The sequence below is a fragment of the Marmota marmota genome, unplaced genomic scaffold, assembly GCF_001458135.2.
Source record: "Marmota marmota marmota unplaced genomic scaffold, marMar, whole genome shotgun sequence".
Taxonomy (NCBI): domain Eukaryota; kingdom Metazoa; phylum Chordata; class Mammalia; order Rodentia; family Sciuridae; genus Marmota; species Marmota marmota.
In genome coordinates, this window is record NW_025999891.1 from 4,369,935 (window position 1) to 4,390,687 (window position 20,753).

Sequence of the window (20,753 nt, forward strand, 5' to 3'; positions counted from 1 at the left end):
GCAACCAGATCAGAGGAGCCCCACTGGGCTGGGATGAGGAGGACGGGCTGGGCGCTGGGCCAGAAGAACCTCAGCCCCAGCCCCAGCCCCTGGCGGCTCCCACATTCCTCCCTGGGCCTCAGCTTTGGCCGTGCAATGGCAAGTAGTTAGGCCCAGCCCAGTACTGAGGTTTCTGGCCACCATCACCCACCCCTAAAGAGACCATGCTCCAGGCAGGCAGTTGATAATTTTTATTAGAGCTACTTCCAGTCTTTTGGGAAACCTGTCTAGTTGAGCCAACTACCTTTTCCCCCATCCCGGGTTCGGGGACAGGCAGGGAGTGTTAGGCAACTTTCTGCCCTGATTGTCTTCATGACTCTTGCACTCCAGTAAAGGAAGGCTCTCAGAGTTTGTGCAGGAGGGGGTGGGGCAGGCAGGAGGCTTCCCTCAGACACTCCTGTCTCAGGCCATGCAGGGACTAGGCAGGCCCAATGGCCAGTCCAGGCAGGTTCCAGCTTGCCCTACTCAAGCTTGGAGCTGGTCTCCCAGGGGTCACCAAGGACTTATTTCTGAGCGGAGGGAGAGGGCAGGAACTGAGTAGAGCCATGGGGGTGGCTTTTTTAGGGATGGCTTTGAAGATCACCCTGCTTCCAAAGACTAGGTCTGGCTGCCAACTCCAGTGAAGCTGGACCACTATGAATAGTGAATAAGGAAAGAGGGAAAGGAGATGCTGGGGAACAGAGGTGGCTGAGGTTTCCCTATCTAGGGTCAAAAGCAGAGCAGGCCTTCACTGTCACTTCCATCCTGATGATATCACAATCCAGAAGGCTGGTGGGAAGTCATGCCTTAGGCACCTAAACTTTTCAGAATACTCAGAAGAGAAGCAATATCAGGGTGGTCCAGAGGTGTCCCGGTGCCTCAAGGGGGGACTGGCTCATCTGTGACTGCTGGAGAGTATTAAAGAGAAATCCCTGCAGCTTCCCTGAGGGCAGTGCCTCCAGCTAGCATTGCATCCACCTCCACTCCTATTGGGCCTTGGAATGTCCAGGGCCAGCAATGGATGCTCAACATCAACTTGACCCAGGGTGTAGGAGGAGAAAGAATGCATGTGAGCTCTGGGGCGCAGTGGAGGGAGCCCTTTCATTGAGGCTCAAAAACCCAGCCCTTGTCCACCCAAGCAGAAAGCTCAGAGTTTTACCTGGAAGCTTCTGCTTTCATTTATCCTGGGGGCTTGTGGTATAACTGCAGGGGATAGGTTTGTGGGGAGAGGACAGTTGGGTTAACACTTATGTGTATAAGGTGGGAAAAGATAACTCACGTCGAATAGCCAGGAGAGTGTTTCCATGGCAACAGGACACAGACGTCACTGTGTAAGGGTGTGTCTCATCCAGCTGCACTGGCCGAGGGAGCCCAGCATCTTCATCCTTCCTTCCTAGTCGTCCTCTGGCTCCTTTGCCCCAAGAGTAAACTTCACCCTCTGCCAGAGAGAATCCCAAGGTGGGAAGGGGAAGGGAAAGGGTACAGCCTAAGCAAGTACCATACAACCATACTGATTCCAACAGGAGATTGCTGAGGCCAGTGGTCCTGAGCATGATAATTCCCCACTATCTATACCTCAGTCTGCCCCATCATGCCTACCCTCACCTGCACCAATGGCTACTGTGAAGGCATCTCCACAGGCCACTGTCACCATCTTGATGCCCTCAAGGCCCTGGACTCGACATGGTGCCCGGCTGCCCCGGCGGGCATTAGTACCCAACTGCCCATGCTGATTGCTGCCAAAAGTGTAGCAGTCACCTGAGGCTGTGGGAAAGGGAAGAGGAAGGAAAGGGACACCTTAACAGAGGTCCCAAGGAGGCCAGGTGAGTCCCCATCAAGTACTACTCACCAGTCACAGCAGCTGAATGAGCAGTACCTAGGTCAACACTCAACAGGGGCTCCCGATCCAGGGGTGCAGAGCCTAATGGAGTAAAGATCAAGGCTTCCTCTACTTGCTGGTGGGGTACAGACTCCTCTCCAAGGGAGTGATGGTCTAGGCCCAGCTTATTGAACCTAAAGGCAAAGCCACAAACCAATGCAACTGACAGTTTGTATATACTGCCTCCCGCCACCTATCTAGGCTAGGGCTGGTAGGATCTATCCCATCAGAAGACAGATCTCATCCTGAGGTGAACCAGGCAGCACCCTCAACCCCTTTCAGTTCCCTTGGTGGGAAAGAGCAATGAGGCATGGGACATGTGGCAGCCAAGGAGGGCAAAGGAACATGCTAATCATCCTGATGCATCTATTCACCTATTGCTCCCACAGGCCAGGGCTCTGCCAGGCACGGTGAGGATCATGGAAGAGTCGATGCCACATACAACCCGCTGGGCTTCCTGTCCTAAGGGAACCAGCACCTGCTGAGGACAGCTATGGGACTCCCTGGTGCCTAGTCCCAGCCTGCCTAAAAGAAGAAACCAGGATGGGGTTAGTTTGAGCTCTAGGACTGGTGATGCCAGAATGAGGAGAGGCCTACTGAGGAGGGAACAAAATGAGTAGAGACTATTCTCAGCCTGAAATGGTTTTCCTAGGCCCCTCTGTTGGCCAAAATCTTCAGATGCCACCTCTGCCCTTTCCAGGTGACATTGCTGTTCTTTGAATTCCCATACCTCTGAACCTTGGATGTAGCCCTGACACTGTCTATCCTCTAGCATGCTAGAGTACTCATAAGACTGAGTACTCTGGGCTGGGGATATAGCTCAGTTGGTAGAGTGCTTACCTCACATGCACAGGGCCCTGGTTTCAATCCCCAGCACCACACACACGAAAAATGACTGAGTACTCTCCCAGCACAATGGTGCATACTTGTAATCCTAGCAACTGGAGAGGCTAAGGTAGAAGGACAGCCTGAGCAACTTAGTGAGATCCTGTCTCAACACAAAAAGCAAAAAGTAATGGGGATGGGCTGGGGTTGAGCTCAGTGGTAAAGCGCTTGCCTGGCATGTATGAGGCCCTGGGTTTGATCCTCAGCACCACATAAAAATAAATAAATGAAAATAAAGATATTGTGTCCATCTACAACTAAAAAAATATTTAAAAAGGAATGGGATGTAGCTCAGAGGTAACATCCCTAGGTTCGATCCTCAATCTCAATAAGTAAAAATTTAAAAAACAGACTGAATCCTCCAGGAGAACAGGACCCATCTATGTCATCCCTAGTCTAAGTGCCAAGCCTGACCCTTGGCATAGAAAGAGCCTCAATAAATATAGCTGCATGGGCTATAAGTAGTTCAATGGTAGAACATGTTCTTAGTATGTGTTTGATCCTCAGCCCTGGAAAAAAAATAAATACTGTTGAATAAGTGGAATCTCTCCATTATTATTTTTTTTTAGAGAGAGAGAATTTTTAATATTTATTTTTTAGTTTTTGGCAGACACAACATCTTTGTTTGTATGTGGTGCTGAGGATCGAACCCAGGCCACACGCATGCCAGGTGAGCGCGCTACCGCTTGAGCCACATCCCCAGCCCGGAATCTCTCCATTATTATGTTGTAAGCACAAGAAAGAAGCCCCATCATTTTTCTTTTTTTTTTTATTATTTTTGGGGGAATACCAGGAATTGAATTCAGGAGCACTTGGCCACTGAGCCACATCCCTAGCCCTATTTTTGTATTTCATTTAGAGGCAGGGTCTTACTAAGTTGCTTAATGCCTCACCATTGCTGAGGCTGGCTTTGAACTCGAATTCCTTCTGTCTCAGCCTCCCAAGTCACTAGGATTATAGGCATGTGCCACCTTACCCAGGAATTTTTTATTTTTATTTTTAAATACTTTTTTCATTGTAGATGGACACAATCACAATACCTTTATTTATTTGTTTATTTTTATGTGGTGCTGAGGATTGAACCCAGTGCCTCGCACTTTCTAGGAAAGCACTCTACCACTGAGCCACAATGCCCACCCTTTTTATTTTTTATTTTGAGTCAGGGTCTCACTAGTTGTTGAGGCTGGCTTTGAACTTGAGATCCTCCTGTCTCAGCCTCCCGAGCAGCTGGAATTACAGGCGTGTGCCACCATGCCCAGCATGGGAAGCCACATCTTATTCATCTTGTCTCAGTACCCAGCACAGGATGAGCATATAATTGGCATGAAATAAAAATCTGTTGAATGAATTATTAGAATAGAAAAGCTGGGCACATCCTAACACAATGACACACACCTATAATCCCAGTGGTTCAGGAGGCTGAGAAAGGAGGATCACAAGATCAAAGCCAGCATCAGCAACTTAGTGAGGCCCTAAGAAACTTAGAAGAACCCTGTCTGAAAAAATAAAAAGGTGGGGCTGGGGATATAGCTCAGTTGGTAGAGTGCTTGCCTTGCATGCACAAGGCCCTGGGTTCAATTCCCAGCACCACAAAAAAATAAAAAAAATAAAAAGGGCTGTTGGTTGTAGCTCAGTAGTAGAACACTTGCCTAGCATGTGTGAGACACTGGTTTTGATCCTCAGCACCACATAAAAATAAAATAAAGGTACTAAAAAATAAATAAATAAAAATAAAAAGATCTAGGACATAGTTCAGTGATATAACACCACTATGTTCAATCCTCAGTACCACTGGGAAAAAAAACTTGAGAGAAGAGAGAATGGACCATGGGGTGGAAGGTGGGTACAAAGGGGAACAAATCATGGCTAAAGAGACAGAACCTAGAGGTTAAAGCCAGAGTAGGGAGCTTACCACCATCTCCACGGCCCCAGGCAAACAGTTCTCGCTCAGTGGACAGGGCCAGCACATGGGAGGCACCACAGGCCACTTGTACCATCTCATAGCCAAGCAGGGCCTCCACTATGGTGGGCTAGAGAAGGGGAGAAAGCAAGGGGAGACTGGGATCTCTTACTAAACACACACATACACTCTGCCACAGCACCCACTGTGCAGAGAAAGAGGCTGCAGATTCTAAGTGCTGTCTAACTCCTGTCATATAAGGCTCAATGCCACATGAGACACTGGGGAAGCCTGGTCTTTTCTTTTTTTTCCCTACCAGGAATTAAACCCAAGAGCACTTAACCACTGAGCTACATCCCCAGCCCTTTTTATTTTTTGAGAAAGGTTTTCACTAGGTTGCATATAGCCTTGCTGAGTTGCTGAGGCTGGCTTCAAACCTGCAATCCTCCCTCTTTCAGCCTCCTGAGCCACTGGGATTACAGGCATGCACCACCGTGCCTGGCAGAAGTTTGGTCTTTCTGTACTTCCCCTAAAGCAGCCCAGAGCAGGTGCAGCTTAGGAGCTACAGAGACTTTATGCACCTGGGGACTTCCCTGCCCCCAGCCTGATGTCAACATTCATATGTGGATTCCCTGCCATCCTCTCACTTCCCCTCTCTAGAGTACATGTGACACCTACCTGGCTGATATCAGTGAGGCTGCCATGGCCTAAGCACCCATTGCTGCCACTGCCAAAGGTCATGATGATGCCTCGGTCTGGAGAGGTCAGTAAGGAAAGAGGAGGGACAGGAATTAGACTGTTCTCTAGGTGACTAGGTCACTTGTGGATTGGAGGAGCAAGATGAAACTGGGGTTACAAGCCTTCTCCACCGCCTTGTCCAGTGTGTGACTTTGGACAAGTGACAGCCTCTCTGAACTTTAGTTTCCCCATCTATCAAATGGGGATGATTCCATGCCTATTTCGTAGAGTGAAGGAGATGATATAAATAAATCTCAACAGCAAGTAGAAACAATAACTTAACAACTAAGAGATGGAAGCATTAATTGAGCAATGAGGGAAGTTGCTTTGTGGTCTTCTCCTAAGTTCCCATGGGGTAGTCCCCCAACAGGCTTACCAGTCAAACAGGCTGTGAAGAGGTCCCCGCAGGCCACATGCTTGATAGTCACACCTGACTGGCCCTCCAGGAAACGGGAGATGAACTGAGGCTGAGGCTGCTCCACTGCCCCTGGGAGGAGGGCATTTCCAAGGGCACCTACGGGTGGGGCCTGTGGGGGGTGGCGCTGAACACCTCTCATCCTCTTCAGGGACCTCCCACCCTCTACCTAGTCCAGGCCCCCAGCCAAACTGCTTGCCTCCCACAGGATTAGGCGCCCAGAACGTGTGATCCCGGCCTTCTGCGTGCGCCCAGTGGCCACCTGAACCACCTCTGTGTTAAGCATCGGCAGCTTCAGTGGGGTGCTGAGCCCACCACCCCATGTGTACACGGATGATAGTGGTGGTGGGATGGCCGGCCTCACAAGCCCCCGGGGGATACCTGCCAGTACAAGACACTGGGTCAGTTAAACTGGCAGGCATAGTGGGGAACCATGGGCCCAAGTACCCACTTCAACTTACCCCTGCAGCGGGTACTAGTGGTTCTGCTCCCTGTGCTGCCCGGGGCCATGGGTGTTCCTGGGGCCAGGGATTTCTCTGCTCTGCAGGACAGATAGGGACCTCAGACAGAACCTCCCTGACAATCCTACACACAGGCATAGAAGCCTTGCTTGAGGTCTCCTGTGCCCCACAGGGTGCTCCCAACCTCTGCCACCCAAGATCTATCCCTTTTTTCCCCACAGCACAGGCCTCCTCATGCGGATGCTGCCCACATCGGTGTGCAGGTTAAGTAGGGCTCGGATGCAGAGGGGCTGTGCCATGATGTGGCTCAGTGGTGGCCGATGTGCAGGCTCCAGGCTGAGCAGACTCAGGACAAGCTGACGTAGCTCAGGGCTGTACCGGTCAGAGATGGGCGCAAAGGTGCCGCTCATGATCTTTAACACTAGCGCTGGCAGGTTCTGTGAAGGTGCCAAATTGGGGATGGCCTGAGTGCTGAATTGGGCTTTTGAGCATCATTGTCCCTCAGCCCCTGGTCTGATGGTGAAAGAACAACCCTGCCTTCAGAGGACTTCATTCTCATTAGGGGACTCCCAGGATGATAGGGGAGTCAAACCCTGCTTTCAGGAATCCATAAGGGAGCTGCTCCAAGTTTCTCAGGAGCTGCTCCTGTGAAACTCCATGTTGACAAAACTCATGGGCTTGCTCTTGGTAGTGTCCTAATCTGATGGAAGAGACATAACCATGCCATCAGGAGCTCTCTAAAGGGAGGAAACGAGCCCTACCCTCAGAAATTCATAGTCTGAGCAAGAACCACAGCTCTGCCCTGGGTAATCCACCAGTCTGGATGTGGTAGAGACAGATGGGATTCTCACACACACAAAAAAGAAGTGGTTGGAGCTGAGGGCTGCTGGTGAGGGAGGGATTTCCCAGTTCCCTCAGGGGTGCTTATACTCACTGCAGCCTCAAAGGCCCTCTTGAGGCTGGCCAGCTCATAGAGGACACAGCCCAAGGCCCAGATGTCGCTCTTCTGGTTGTAGGGCTTGCCCTCACACAGCTCAGGGGAAATATAGCATGGAGTACCTACCACCTGCAAGAGAGAAATCTCAGTTACAGCCTGGAGGGGGGAAGGAAAAACAAGGCTCTGGTCATGAGCCCAGTGAGGGATAGATTCTCCCTGAAGCAGGCCAAGGGGTTTCCTCCTGCAAGACTACACAGCCAGGGACCAAGGAGCTAAGGTCTATTTGTTTGTTTTGGTACCGGAGATTGAGCCCAGAGGTGCTTTACTTGAGAGCTACGTCCCTAGTCCTTTTTATTTTCCATTTTGTGACAGGATCTTGCTAAATTGCTGAGGTTGGCCTCAAATTTTCCATCTTCTTGCCTCAGCCTCCTCAGTCACTGGGATTACTAGCATGTGCAACCACACCTGGCTGAGCCAAGGTTTTTGGAGGGGAAAAGGAGGAGGCAGGGATGTAGAATAGGCTTTGACCCTCAAGACCTCTAGCACCCTCAAGGCTCCCTCCAAGTCCAGGCACCGTGTAGGCCTTGCTCTTGCTGCTAAGGATCTTGGAGATGCCAAAGTCGCCAATCTTGACAACCATGCGATGTTTGTCAAGAAGGATGTTCTGGGTCTTGAGGTCCCGATGCAGGATGAGATGGGTATGCACGTGATGCAAGGCAAGCAGAATCTGCACAAAAAAGTGCAGGATGGTCTCTTCCTCCAGCAGGGAATTGCAGCGCTTTTGGATGAACTCGGCTAGGGTACCACCTGCGGCCGAAGAAACTAATCAAGATCCAGTCTTTTCCATACCCAGGACAATCCCTTTCCTTTTACCGAACAGGTCACTAGAACCAGAGAGGACAAGAAATCTGCCAGGGTCACAAAACTGGGGCCAGAACTCTATACCTCTGACCCTCAGCCAAGTCCATTCTAAGGGGAGAAGCCACCTGATCCTGGAGGTAAAGAATCCCTGCAGCCAGGCCAGTGCAAGGATCTGACTTACCTGGTGCATATTCCATGGCAATCATGAGGGCCTTGTCCTCTAGGAAGTTCTCATAGTACTCAATGACATTGGGGTGATTTAGCAGCTTGAGCACCTGACACTCATTCTGGGCTGCTTGCCGCTCTTCCTTGGTCATCTGCTCCACTGGGATTTGCTTGATGATCACTAGCTTCTGGTCAGCTTTACGGAGGCACAAGTGCACAATCCTGGAGTCAAAGTACAGGGCGGGTACTAGCTGAACTTCCAGCCATATATCAGACAGAGCAGAGCTAATGACTGGATGTTCCTCAGTGACTGGGTTTGATCCTCGGCACCACATAAAAATAAATATAAAGATACTGTTAAAGTACTTAATGGGTGGAAGTCATTCATATTAGTATTTCATTACTTTTATGTGTGTGTGGGAGGGAGGTATTGGGGTATTCTACTAGGAATGCTCTATCACTGAGCTATATCCCCATCCCTGATTGTGGTGGCACACATCTGTAATCTCATCAATTTGGGAGGCTGAGGCAAGAAGATTCCAAGTTCGAGGTCAGCCTTAGCAATTTAGCAAGGCCCTAAGCAATTTAGCAATATCCTGTCTCAAAAAACAAAAAGGGAGCTGGGCATGGTGGTGCATACCTGTAATCCCAGCAGCTTGGGAGGCTGAGGCAGGAGGATAATGAGTTCAAAGCCAGCCTCAGCCAAAGTGAGGCACTAAGCAACTCAGTGAGACCCTGTCTCTAAATAAAATACAAAATAGGGCTGGGGATGTGGCTCAGTGGTTGAGTGCCCCTGAGTTCAATCGCTAGTGCTCCACCCCCCCTGCAAAAAAAAAAAAAGGGCTGGGAAGGTAGCTTAGTGGTAAAACACCCCTGGGCTGGGTGTGGTGGCCCATGCCTGCAATCCCAGCAGTTTGGGAGGCTGAGACAGGAGGATCACAAGTTAAAAGCCAGCCTCAGCAATTTAGTGAGGCCCTAAGCAACTTAGTGAAGCCAGACCTAAAAAATAAAAAGGGCTGGGGATGTGGCTCACTGCTTAAGCACCCTGGATTCAATGCCCCCCACCAAAAAACAAACAAACAAACAAAAAAAACAACCCAATAAACAAAAACCCCACTGAACATAGGAACAGGAAGAACTGGTAACAAACTCTATGCAGGGCCTCATTTTACCCTTGGCACAATGAGATTGAGTTCTGGAGTTAACTGCCTGGGTTTAAATCCTGGCTCTTCCTAATTATCTGGTGTTAGATACATTATATGATATCACCATCTAGAAAACAGAGTTGTTGAGAGAGGATCAAATGAGTAAATGTATGTAAGGAATTTAGCACAGTGCTTGGCCCATAGAAAGTGCTTAATGGGGGCTGGGGTTATGGCTCAGTTTGAAGAGTGCTTCCTTGCATGCACTAGGCCCTGGGTTCAATCCCCAGCACTACAAATTAAAAAAAAAAAAAAAAAGGCAGGGGCGGGGCTGTGGCTCAGGGGTAAAGCACTTGCTTCTCATGTGTGAGGCACTGGGTTTGATCCTCAGCACCACATAAAAATAAATATAAATATACTGTGTGTTCATCTACAACTAAAAAAATGTTTAAAAAAGTACTACTGGGTGGAAGTCATTCATATTAGTATTTCATTAATTTTATGTGTGTGTGTGGGGGGTGGGTATTGGGGTATTCTACTAGGAATGCTCTATCACTGAGCTATAACCCCATCCCTTTTAATTTTTTTTCACTTTGAGCCAGGTCTCCCTAAGTTGCCCAGGCTGGCCTTGAACTTGGGANGATGTTGTGTCCGCCGAAAACTAAAAAAATAAATATTAAAAAAAGTTCTCTCTCTCTCTTTAAAAATAAAATAAAATAAAAATAAAGAGGTGAGGGAGATGGGCATGCTGGCACACACTATAATCCCAACAACTAGGGAGGTTGAGGTAGGAGGATTGCAAGTTCAAAGCCAGCCTCAGCAATTTAATGAGGCCCCCCAAGAACTTAGCAAGACAATGTTTCAAAATCATAAAAAAGTCTGGGGATGTGGCTCAGTGGTTAAGCGCCCCTGGGTTCAATCCCTGGTACAAAAAAAAAAAAAAAAAAAAAAAAGAAGTTAGGGGACCAGGCATTATGGCCCACACCTGTAATCTCAGCAGCTTGGGAGGCGAAGGCAGGAGGATTGTGAGTTCAAATCCAACCTCAGCAATTTAGTGAGACCCTAAGCAACTTAGTGAGACCCTGTCTCAAAAAATAAGAGATGTGGATGTGGCTCAGTAGTTAAGTGACTCTGGGTTCAATTCCTGTACCAGATAAAAATAAATAAATAAAACTCTTCCTTGGGCTGGGTGTCTATGTAGCTCAATGATAATGCATGTGTTTGGCCTTTGGAGTTCCTGGGTTCAATTTCCAGCACAAACAAATGCTCTTGCCCTTATACTAAATCAATTAAACCCCTTTACCTCATTTTAAGAGTCATATAATCTATTCCCTGCTCTCCATGACAATCATATTTTACACCATTCTTTACCTTGCCCACTACATTCCAACTACACTAATCTTTTTTCAGTTTCTTTTTTGGTACTGGCAATTGAACTGGTGCTCTGCCACTGAACTACATCCCCAGCCCTTTTAACTTTTTAAATTTTGAGACAGGGTCTCGCTAAATTGCCAAGAGTGCCTTGGAACTTGCAATCTTCCTACCTCAGTCTCCCCATCAAGCTTGGCATCTGTTTCTTGATTGTTCTCAATAATTCTTTCCATGTGAGGACCTTTGCATATGCTGCTTCCTTTGCCTGAAAATTTTCTTCCTTCAGAGTACTGGTCTTCATTCCTTATCTTTACATCTCGCCTCCCAGAGAATTCCTCCCTAACTACCCCAAGTAATTATTCTCTACCGTTGTACTTGTTGCTTAATAACCTTTCATAACTGCTATAACTTATAACCACTTTAATAATGTCTTGTTAAAGGAGTGAGACCCCTATCTCAAAATAAAAAATTAAAAGGGCTAAGTTCCTAAAGGGAAAGAAAAAGACTAGTCCTTTTTTTTTTTTTTTTGGCACCAGGGATTGAACTCCAGGGTCTTGACCACTGAGCCGCATCCCCAGCCCTATTTTATATTTTTTTTAGAGACAGGGTCTCACTGAGTTGCTTAGCAGCCTCGCTTTGGCTAAGGCTGGCTTTGAACTCGCAATCCTCTTGCCTCAGCCTCCCAAGCCGCTGGGATTACAGGAGTGAGCCATCACACCCGGCTACCACTAAAGTTTTGGTCATATCTATATACACACAGCCCAGAATCTGAAGACCTATGCCGCCGGTGTACAAGGGAACCAACAGAAGAATGCCACCCGAGCGCTTAGGGGGTGTGGGCGTGGCCTCATTGAAGACGGATCTCCCAGTCCAGACTGAGACCGGAAGCCTGGGCGGGGCTTCCCAGATAGTCGCTTACGCCTAGGAGGCGGAGCTAGCCGGGTAGCAATTTCGCGGTTAGTTTTGGGACTTATTTTCCCACTCCCCATCAGTTTTCTTCCCTCTACCCTTGGCTCACCCGAAGGCACCTCTCCCCACCACTCGGATCCGCTCGTACTTCTCCATCTCATTTCTCAGAACACCGTTTCCGGAACACCCCTATGAGGCGCGTGCGCGGACCTGCCCACTCTGGAGCCCCGCCCTTTAAGCTATAAAATCTTTGCGGGGCGGAGCAAGCAGAGCTAAAGTCTGTTTGCGTCTGAATTGAACTTCACCGTACTATCCGCACAAAGTCGTTTTTCCCTCACGACCCTGTCACTCGTAGGGCCCAACAAATACAGCTATACCTCATTTCTTAGTGTGTCCCTCAATGGCCAGCACGATACCAGCCGCTTCTCACACCCATGGCCCCATTGGACTCTTGCAAAGTTTGTGAGACGGGAGGGAATGCCTCACGCTCAAGAGTTGCCCCCCAAAAGCCGGATGGGGTGGGAAGCGAGGACTGAGTCCCCAGCTTCCCATGACTACGCTATTTCAAAAGAAGGATTTTCATTGGCAAGCAAATGATAACCAAAACTCAATCGAGGGCAAGCTCTCGTTCTGTGAATTCGCGTTTGACTCGCAGTGAACGCCCCAAGCTGTGCAAATTGATTCATCTAGGGCTGTTGCCACGAGTAAGCACGTGCTAGTCCACACTTTCAGTCTCCCCACCACCAGCTTCATACCCAGAATGCTGCAGTAGGGGAATCAGTCTTAGATGTTTATACCCCCACCCCCCATATTCTAGGACACAGATTCTTTTTTTTTTTTAAATACATTTTTTAGTTGTAGATGGATACAATATCTTTATTTTATTTTATTTTTTACGTGGTGCTGAGGATTGTACCCAGTGCCTCACATGTGCTAAGTGGACATTCTACTACGGAGCCACAAACTCTAGCCCTCCTCTTTGGGAGAAGCTGGGAGTGGAAGCAGACTACTAAAGCGTCAGGGAAGGAAGGGAGGGAAACCGGAGGGTTTCCCACAGATGGATTCAATACCTCTGCCCAGAGGTAGGGGGATTGGTTAGTAGGACTGCTGGATCTAAACCAGAAGTGAGTATAATCCTAGCAGCTTCCTGGCACCTGTGCTCTGTGGGAGCTCCATAAAAGCTCAGTACAAAGGAGAAGGGTAGTTATTTAGCTAAAGGTTAGCGTCCCTATTTCTGAGTGGGTGAGGAATGTGGGGAAAGGGGTGTTTTATCTTCTGCCTTCGTCCCACCTCTTGAAACGACCCCAAACTCTCCCAAGTGAAATGAACGCTGAAAGAGCCCCCGCGAAGGCCCCTGGAATCCATGGCCCAGGCCGGTGTCAGCTGGCTGACAAGCTGCCCTCTGATCAAAGGAGGAAAGCCACTCACCCAGCACATCATGTCCTCACCTGGAAACCGACTGGACCTTGAGTGACCCAGGATTCCCATAGGGGTTAATATGTAACCTTGGAGCCATTAGGGGAGACACAATAAACACCCAAACGGTTTGGTTCCTGGGTCCCTGTGCCTCAGGATTCTAGCTTTTCCTCCCTCCCTCGCTCCCACTTCTACCTTCCCCTCCTCTGCTTCCACCCCTCAGCACAAACACTTCTTCACTTCCTCCACAGGCTTTCAGCTGCCCCCCCCCCCTTTTTTTTTTTTTTGCCCAGGGTCTGCCTATTTTCCTCCCAAAGCAACTGCCTTACACCTTTGGAGGGCGAAGGAGACCCTCGCCACAGTGAGGTCAGGCTGACACCTAGTGGCCCGAATCCGCAACTACTTCAGACACTGACTGGCTTGGAGAGAGGGTCACCCCAGCTGTCTGGGCAAATCCGCAGTCTTCCCCGCCCCAGCCTTCAGGGAGCCAGGAGAAGAAGGCTGAGACTGTCTGTGGGAGGACTATGACAACCGCTTGGCCCCAGGAACCCAAGAGCGGGCTTAGAGGATAAGTGGTGATGGGTGACTCAACAGTTCCTAAGCGCCACTTGTTGGGGGCGTGGGAGAGGTAGGTAAACACGTCGGTCTCCAGACAGTGGAGGAACAGGGTTTGGGCGGAGCCATCACCCGTTGAGGGCTTCCGACCCCTTCCCAGGACCAATGTTTAGAGGATGTGTGTGTGTGTGATGATTCCCCCCCTGCTCTGCCCAGAAAGGAGTTGAGGGCGGAGAGTTCTCCCAGTACCCGCCCAGGGAGCTGCTGGCCTCAGAGAAAGTGGGGATGCGGGTTAATTGAGGCCGTGCGAGCGAGGGCGGCTGGGGACTCCTTTCGCCAGTCGAGAGGCGCCAGTGAGGGGTGCCTCTCAGGCGGCACCCCCAGGACAGCCCCTTCCCGCCCGAAGTGGGCAGGGCCCGGGCGGGGCCGGGGAGGCCCGGGGGAAATGGGGCTCTGGCCCTCCGCGCGGCAGAGGCGCCGGAGGGGCGGGGGCAGGCGGGCGGGGCGGGAAGCTGGGGGCGGGGGCAGAGGCCTTGCCGGGAGGGCGGGGAGGAGCGAAGGGGCCTAGACGGCTCCGCGAAAGCTGTGGCTCCTGCTGCCGGTGACAGAGGCGGCCGGGGTGGACTGGCCGGATAGCGAACCCTGTTCCCAGAACAGCCCGAGGAGGCGGCCTAGAGGGTGGACAGACAGAGGGCAGGAAGGGCCATCATGCTCCCACTGCTGCACCCCGCCTTGCCGCTGCTCCTGGGCGCCACGCTGACCTTCCGGGCGCTCCGGCGCGCGCTGTGTCGCCTACCCCTGCCTGCGCACGTGCGCACCGACCCCCTGCGCACTTGGCGCTGGCACAACCTACTCGTCTCTTTCGCGCACTCTATTGTGTCAGGGATATGGGCGCTGCTGTGGTGAGTGAGCAACTGGGGGAGTGAGGTGGTCAGGGGATCCCGTATGGGGTGCTGGGACTGGCTTCCGAGTTACTATTCTCATCACTCTCGGCCAGCAGAGGCCTTGGCGCTCACCTGATTCCCTGTTTGGAAAACTACCCAACCAGGAGCAGCCCAGGGAAACCAGAGGCACCTGGGTTTCGGCCAAGCCCCTCCTCGTTGCCTAGTCAGCCAATAGCGCGAGTCCAGACTGCCCTGGGATTGGCAAGGGTTTCGGGGAGGAGGGTCTTTGGGGATGCCGAAATGGAGAGACCTCCCTTTTTCTCTCCTTCCCAGTTTATGGCAGACCCCGGAGATGCTGGTGGAGATTGAGACAGCATGGTCACTTTCAGGCTATTTGCTTGTTTGCTTCTCCGCAGGTAAGTCTTGCCCATGAAACCTCAGGTAAGTGGAGAAAAAGAGAGTTTCTTTTCTGCCCCTTGTGACCTCTTCTATCCCTCCATTAGGGTATTTCATCCATGACACAGTGGATATTGTGGTTAGTCATCAGGCTCGAGCTTCTTGGGAATACCTTGTTCATCATGTTATGGTAAGTATTATAGGCCTGGTGTTGGTAACCTAGCCTTGTATTTCTAAACCTAGGAGAGAAAGCCATTCCCAGCTTAGTCCCTAGCCCTGCAACCTGCTTCTTAAGCTAGAATGCTGAGGTTGGCTCCTTCTTTGTGTCCTTGCTCACCGAGTCAATTCCTGGGTTCACTGTTAACTCCGTAAATAGACTGGAAACTCACAGCCAGAACTAATGGAGAGGGATCGAAATCTAATTGTATTTAATGAGAAAAAACATCCATGCAAGCTTTTTTTTATTCCACAAGAAATTGGGAATCATTTTCCACTTCCCATTTTGGTTGGTGGTCTTGTAACACCAGGAAAGCCCTGGCACCCAGGTTCCCAGCCCTTTCCTCTCACTTGTCCTCTAGGCCATGGGTGCCTTCTTCTCAGGCATCTTTTGGAGCAGCTTTGTAGGTGGGGGTGTTCTAACACTACTGGTGGAAGTCAGCAACATCTTCCTCACCATCCGCATGATGATGAAGATCAACAATGCCCAGGATCTTCTCCTCTACAGGGTCAACAAGTATGTCAACTTGGTCATGTACTTTCTCTTCCGCCTGGCGCCTCAGGCCTACCTCACCAGTTTCTTCCTGCAGTATGCAGGTCAGAGGACCCTGGGAACCTTTCTATTGGGCATCCTGCTCATGCTGGATGTAATGATCCTCATCTACTTTTCCCGCCTCCTCCGCTCTGACTTCTGCCCTGGACTGGTCCCTGGCCAGCAACACAAAGACAAATTTTTGACTGAATGAGGTGTAGAGCTTGAGACCTGTGACAAGGACAGCAAGCAAAATCAAGGACAGAAGCAGCCTCTGCACTAAGTTTGGGGCCAACCTTTCCACCTCAAATCGGCACCTGCACTATTGAAAACACTAATGAAAACACTCATCTGAAGTCGTGTTTTCTTGGGCAAGGGGTGAGGGAAGCAGACAGACTGGTTGGACGTGTAGGTGGGTGTGAAGACTAGGCACTACCCCAGTTGCAGCCAACCCACATTGCCCTGAAATGGATGCAACTCTTATTATTATAAAAATCCTTCTGTTCCCTGTGGTACTGGTTTCACACACAACCTTTCAGGGATAAGAGTCTCATTAAGTAGCCAAGACTGGCTTCAAATTTTTCATTCTCTCAAGGTGCTGGGATTACAGGTATATTCTACCATACCCAGCTAGTTTATTTTCCTACCTGTATGATGAGGAAAGGCAAATTTTAGTTGGCCTAGGATATCTAATCCTCATCTAAACAATACCCAAGCCCTTACCCTCAGGGGTTGTAACAAGTATGGTGGCTTGATAGGCCAAGGGTTCAGGGTAAGCAGATTTAAAGAGACTTAGTTAAATCAAAACTTGAAGACTTGTTACCTTGGTGTATTTCACTATCTGACCTTCCCCAGCCCAAACAAAAAACAAGAAGCATATATATATTGGAAAAAACAAAGTATATTTAGAATTAGACAGCTGGACTTTGTTTAGATGATCCCAATCTGAAAAACAAAAGGGAGCTTTGTTACTGGAACTGAAATGTCATGTTTTTAAAAAGGAAAAATGAGAGACCAGGAGGATAGGGCTTATCAAGGATAGGGGTGCAGTCAGTTATGACTAATCAGCAAGTCAGGCTTTGGTCACTAACAGACACATCACTTACACCCAGGGAGTGGGTATTACAGAGTTTGTAGCAAAAGAAGCAAGCTTACTTTATTGGCAACATCCAAAGCATCATAATCAGGAGCCAGTCGCACATATGCCTTTTTCTCTCCATCAGGCCTGGGTGGAGAAGGAAGTCTTAGTCCTTGCTGATCTCATGTCCCTACCTCCCAACATACCCTTTCTCCATCCCCTAATCCTCTGGTGCATCAGTGGTTCCTTTGTTCATGTCATTCTTTTCCAAATAGTGAATTTTCCATCATTTGCACAGAGGGGTTAGAAAAGCCAAAAAAAATATATTCCTTTTACTGGAAACACTACATTCAAGACATAAACCAGGTAATCTGACAAACTGCTTTGTCTCCTCTACGAATAGATGTAGGGATCCAGAATTTGATTAACCTCATGAACAATATCTTAAGACAATTTCCTCAGGTCTACACTCCATAAAAAGGATTATAATTATAGCAGGGAGTTTGTACACTGTAAAACCAATGTCTGACCTCCATAGCTCCAGCCTCCTCCCTCCCATTCCATGGTCACCACTCACCTGATCAGGGTGTTAACCTTGGCCACATCAATGTCATAGAGCTTCTTTACAGCTTGTTTGATCTGGTGTTTGTTTGCCTTGACATCCACAATAAACACAAGTGTGTTGTTGTCTTCAATCTTCTTCATGGCTGACTCAGTGGTCAGAGGGAATTTGATGATGGCATAGTGGTCAAGCCTAGGGGAAGAAGCAAACTGCAGTCACTTGGCCTAGGTAGGCCCAGTATAAGAAAGGATGGGCCTTCCTTTGGAACCCTAGGCCAATACAGCATAGGTGCATCAGACAATAAGTAGCAATCAGTTTCATCAGACTTTGGTCGCTAAATGCTGTCATCAGCTGCACCCTGAATCTTAGGGATCTTAATTCTCAGGCTGTAGGTAGATCCCTTATGCATTTTGTTTAACCTGAGGGCTTGCATCCTTAAATGACTGAAGATTCACCTTTTACTTGAACCCTTTCATTTGCTAGAGTTTCATATTGGTGCTTCACTATGAGCCCAGACCAAACATTTCATCTACCTCTGGTTGCTAAAAAGTGGTGGTACTCAAGAGTTAATTTTTTTTTCTTTTTTTGTATTTGGGATTGGAACCAAGGGTGCTTTACCACTGAGCTACATCCCTATGTGGCACGGAACTTGCAGTCCTCCTGCCTCAGATTCCCAGAATTGCTGGGATTTTTGTTGGTACCAAGGATTGAACCCAGGGGCACTGACCAGCCCTTTTTTGAGACAGGATCATGCCAAGTTGCTTCGAGTGGTCTCAAATTTGGGATCCTCCTACCTCAGTCTAAAGAGTTGCTAAGACTTCAAGCATGCACAACCATGCTGGCTGGGAGCTACTTAAGACCAACTTTTTATTGGTTAAATGGACAAAACCAGGCTGTGCTCAGCCAGACACTATTTTCCTGTTTTGAAGCAAGGTCAGGACTCATCTCTTATCTTGTAACTTCTGTTTTTCAACAGCTTTTACCCCTTCCCCAGAACCTTTCCTGAGCCTAGCCTGAACTTTGGGAGTGAATGAAATTCCTTTACACTGTTGGCAGGCTATCACTGCCACAAATAAAAATTACTGAATTCTTCTGGGCACACTGGCACACACCTATAATCCCAGAGGCTCAGGAGGCTGAGACAGGAGGATGGACATCTTAAAGCAAGCCTAAGCAATGGCAAGGTGCTAAGCAACTCGGTGAGACTCTGTAAATAAATAATATAATCATTCTATCTACTAAAAAAACAGCACACATTCTCACTCTTAAGCAATAGGTCACCCAGGACCACACACACCTGTAACCACACACTTGGGAGGCTGAGGCAGGAGTTCTTCAAGGGCAGCCTCAGCAGCTTAGCAAAAACCCAAACTCAAAAAAGGGCTAGGATGTAGCTCAGAAGTAAATTGGCCCTGGGTTCAATTCTCAGCACCAAACAACAACAACAAAACCCCCAGAAGTAATAGGTGTCACCAGCAAGTAACTAAAATTGATACTACAAAATAAGAAGCATCTCTCTAGTTCTACTTCATACAACCAATAAAGTGGTCTTTCAAACTCTGACCACATGTGAAGCGATAAGTAATCCAAATAAAAATTGATAGATTGTATGTATATTGCCTTAATTCCCATCAATAATGCAAAACGACTCTTGTTCTGAGCCGGGTACAGTGGCAAATACCTGCACTCCCAGCTACTTAGGTCGTGGAAGCAGGGGGATCACAAGATCGAAGGCAGCTTTGGTAACTTATCAAGACCCTCTCAAAAATAACAATAAAGGATAGGCATTGTAGCTCCGTGGTAGAGCGTTTGCCTAGCAGACAAGAAAGGCCCTATGTTTAATTCCCATAAAACAAATAGTTTCCTCGTTCTTAATTAGGGCAGAAAGAAATCTCACATCAGAGCAGCACACCGGATATCAACGTGTTGGAGAGGCCATACTCCACAACCTAAATCACCAATGAAAAATATTCTCATGGATATAGGAGCAGTACTGACTTGTTTCTCCTGGGGGCGCTCTTCCGAGGATATTTGGGCTGCCTCCGGAGCCGCAATGTCTTGGGTCGCCGGAAGGTAGGTGACGTGCGGATCTTCTTCTTTTTATGACTGTGGACACCCTTCAACACTGCTTTCTTGGCTTTCAAAGCTTTTGCTTTGGCTTCAGCTTTGGGAGGGGCAGGAGCTGGGAGAAAAAAAAAAAAAAAAAAAAAAAGGGTGCGAATTCAGAAATTGGCCACTTCCGGCCTCAGGACTCGTAGCGGGTGCCTCTGTCAACACGTGCATCAGTGGTTCCTTTGAAAACTTCACAAATCTCAGGAGATCACGATTTTTCCATCATATGCACGATACCGGAAGCGAAGATAATCAACTTGGAGCAACTTCAAGGATACAAGGAAAAAACCCAACTAGTACTGATCAAACGCCCAAATTTTGCCGAGATCTGTGTTAAAAGAGTTTTATACATACCATCATGTAACTCCGAAGGAGAGGGGCATATAGCCCCGCTGAATACGACAAAATAATGAGTAATGCTGAAGACGCTTAATTCCTTATATATCTGGATAAATGAGAGTACTGGCCTGTGACTGCGTGTAGCTCCCCAGAGTCAATTGTCTGGCCTCACTGGCGGATGATGCGGGAAATGTTCTCTCCAACCCCCTTACTGGAATCCAGCCCATGCGGCTTGGTCCACGCGGCCCACATATGCCTCAGTTTTGCCCAACCCCAGGACGCGGCTCCGGGGAAAGTTCTCCAGGAGCTTAGCTCAACCACTGTCCTCCCAGGCCGTTCGTTCTGCTGACATCCCAGGAAAACCCACTGCGGTCCCCAGCCCCAACACACACCTTCCTTCTTAGCTTTCGGCGCCATCTTGGTGAAAAGGGTCTACGAGGCCCGGTCCCATGGGCTTATAGTGCCAAATCTCATTGAAGACTCGCGATGCTGTTTACTTAGAGATGATTGGGTAACCTGTGCTGTATGGCCCTCTGGGAATTATAGTTGGATGTCTTTGCTGGCAGGGCTACGCATGCGCTACCCCGCCCCTCGTAAGGCCGCAAAGCTTCTTGGAAGTTGTAGTTTTTCAGATGTGTGTTTCTTTGCTTGGGCCTGTGGATAGGTCCCCAGTGCTTTCCATCTTGAGCAACTTCCAATGTCTCCCGAAGAGGTTTGCAGCGCCAGCAGAAGAATAGCACTGCAAACTAGATGAAATATTGTTAGACTGATTAAGGAGCGGGTGATGCAAAGTTCTAGAATGTCAGAGCAGGATTTGCCTAAAATTAACTCCTTCAGACAACATTCCTGGAAAATTGAGGCCCTGAGAGGGATGTGCTTCAGCAAATACCCCAATGATTTGCAAAGTATGGGAGGAGGTACACATCTACCCTGACAGTTTTTCCGATAATACTTTTTTCGTTTTTTCTCTTACTTCTTGTCG

The 20,753-nt window shown here is 48.8% G+C and overlaps 3 protein-coding genes and 4 non-coding genes across 14 annotated transcripts; 1 reads left to right on the forward strand and 6 right to left on the reverse strand.

Moving 5' to 3' along the window:
• Positions 1-215: 215 nt before the first annotated feature.
• On the reverse strand, positions 216-11,918 carry Nek8 (NIMA related kinase 8). 6 transcript variants are annotated; one of them, XM_048793930.1, is made up of 15 exons: positions 11,791-11,918; positions 8,276-8,481; positions 7,808-8,040; positions 7,231-7,362; positions 6,525-6,733; positions 6,297-6,376; positions 6,035-6,216; positions 5,797-5,947; positions 5,361-5,437; positions 4,695-4,812; positions 2,272-2,422; positions 1,868-2,031; positions 1,624-1,782; positions 1,298-1,456; positions 216-672 (listed from the first exon to the last, which is right to left on the reverse strand). In XM_048793930.1, the coding sequence occupies exons 1-15, from the start codon at positions 11,835-11,837 to the stop codon at positions 458-460; spliced, it is 2,283 nt and encodes a 760-aa protein (XP_048649887.1). In that variant the 5' UTR covers positions 11,838-11,918; the 3' UTR covers positions 216-457. The 6 variants fall into 6 exon arrangements, with proteins under 6 accessions (XP_048649887.1, XP_015356587.1, XP_015356586.1 ...); XM_015501101.2 differs by having other exon boundaries at positions 216-923; XM_015501100.2 differs by having other exon boundaries at positions 216-926.
• Positions 11,919-13,390: 1,472 nt separating this feature from the next.
• Positions 13,391-17,453, forward strand: Tlcd1 (TLC domain containing 1). 3 transcript variants are annotated; one of them, XM_048794020.1, is made up of 5 exons: positions 13,391-13,725; positions 14,261-14,554; positions 14,870-14,952; positions 15,040-15,122; positions 15,511-17,453. In XM_048794020.1, exons 2-5 carry the CDS (start codon positions 14,361-14,363, stop codon positions 15,892-15,894), a joined length of 744 nt encoding a protein of 247 aa, XP_048649977.1. In that variant the 5' UTR covers positions 13,391-13,725; positions 14,261-14,360; the 3' UTR covers positions 15,895-17,453. The 3 variants fall into 3 exon arrangements, with proteins under 3 accessions (XP_048649977.1, XP_015356594.1, XP_015356592.1); XM_015501108.2 differs by lacking the exon at positions 14,261-14,554 and having other exon boundaries at positions 13,411-13,725; XM_015501106.2 differs by lacking the exon at positions 13,391-13,725 and having other exon boundaries at positions 14,183-14,554.
• On the reverse strand, positions 16,566-20,496 carry Rpl23a (ribosomal protein L23a). Its single transcript, XM_015501110.2, has 5 exons — positions 20,164-20,496; positions 19,319-19,502; positions 17,336-17,512; positions 16,836-16,905; positions 16,566-16,625 (listed from the first exon to the last, which is right to left on the reverse strand). The coding sequence occupies exons 1-5, from the start codon at positions 20,186-20,188 to the stop codon at positions 16,611-16,613; spliced, it is 471 nt and encodes a 156-aa protein (XP_015356596.1). The 5' UTR covers positions 20,189-20,496; the 3' UTR covers positions 16,566-16,610.
• Positions 16,724-16,789, reverse strand: LOC125613757. The gene has a single exon (XR_007344328.1). It is a non-coding gene; the product is annotated as a small nucleolar RNA Z17 (small nucleolar RNA).
• Positions 16,990-17,054, reverse strand: LOC125613753. Its single transcript, XR_007344322.1, has one exon. It is a non-coding gene; the product is annotated as a small nucleolar RNA SNORD42 (small nucleolar RNA).
• Positions 17,608-17,678, reverse strand: LOC125613756. The gene has a single exon (XR_007344326.1). It is a non-coding gene; the product is annotated as a small nucleolar RNA Z17 (small nucleolar RNA).
• On the reverse strand, positions 19,598-19,664 carry LOC125613752. Its single transcript, XR_007344321.1, has one exon. It is a non-coding gene; the product is annotated as a small nucleolar RNA SNORD42 (small nucleolar RNA).
• Positions 20,497-20,753: the final 257 nt, after the last annotated feature.

What these genes read in the sequence shown, in the direction of transcription:
- Nek8 (XM_048793930.1), bottom strand. Translation starts at nt 11,837, where the DNA reads ATGGAGAAGTACGAGCGGATCCGAGTGGTGGGGAGAGGTGCCTTCGG. An exon ending in GGCAGCATCCGCATGAGGAG is followed by an intron (nt 6,377 to 6,524) that starts GCCTGTGCTGTG and finishes TCTGTCCTGCAG; the next exon opens with AGCAGAGAAATCCCTGGCCC. An exon ending in TCATTCAGCTGCTGTGACTG is followed by an intron (nt 1,783 to 1,867) that starts GTGAGTAGTACT and finishes CCTTTCCCACAG; the next exon opens with CCTCAGGTGACTGCTACACT.
- Tlcd1 (XM_048794020.1), top strand. Translation starts at nt 14,361, where the DNA reads ATGCTCCCACTGCTGCACCCCGCCTTGCCGCTGCTCCTGGGCGCCACG. An exon ending in GGGATATGGGCGCTGCTGTG is followed by an intron (nt 14,555 to 14,869) that starts GTGAGTGAGCAA and finishes TCTCCTTCCCAG; the next exon opens with TTTATGGCAGACCCCGGAGA. An exon ending in GCTTGTTTGCTTCTCCGCAG is followed by an intron (nt 14,953 to 15,039) that starts GTAAGTCTTGCC and finishes TCCCTCCATTAG; the next exon opens with GGTATTTCATCCATGACACA.
- Rpl23a (XM_015501110.2), bottom strand. Translation starts at nt 20,188, where the DNA reads ATGGCGCCGAAAGCTAAGAAGGAAG. An exon ending in GCCGAAAGCTAAGAAGGAAG is followed by an intron (nt 19,503 to 20,163) that starts GTGTGTGTTGGG and finishes TTTTTCTCCCAG; the next exon opens with CTCCTGCCCCTCCCAAAGCT. An exon ending in AAGGTTAACACCCTGATCAG is followed by an intron (nt 16,906 to 17,335) that starts GTGAGTGGTGAC and finishes TTCTCCACCCAG; the next exon opens with GCCTGATGGAGAGAAAAAGG.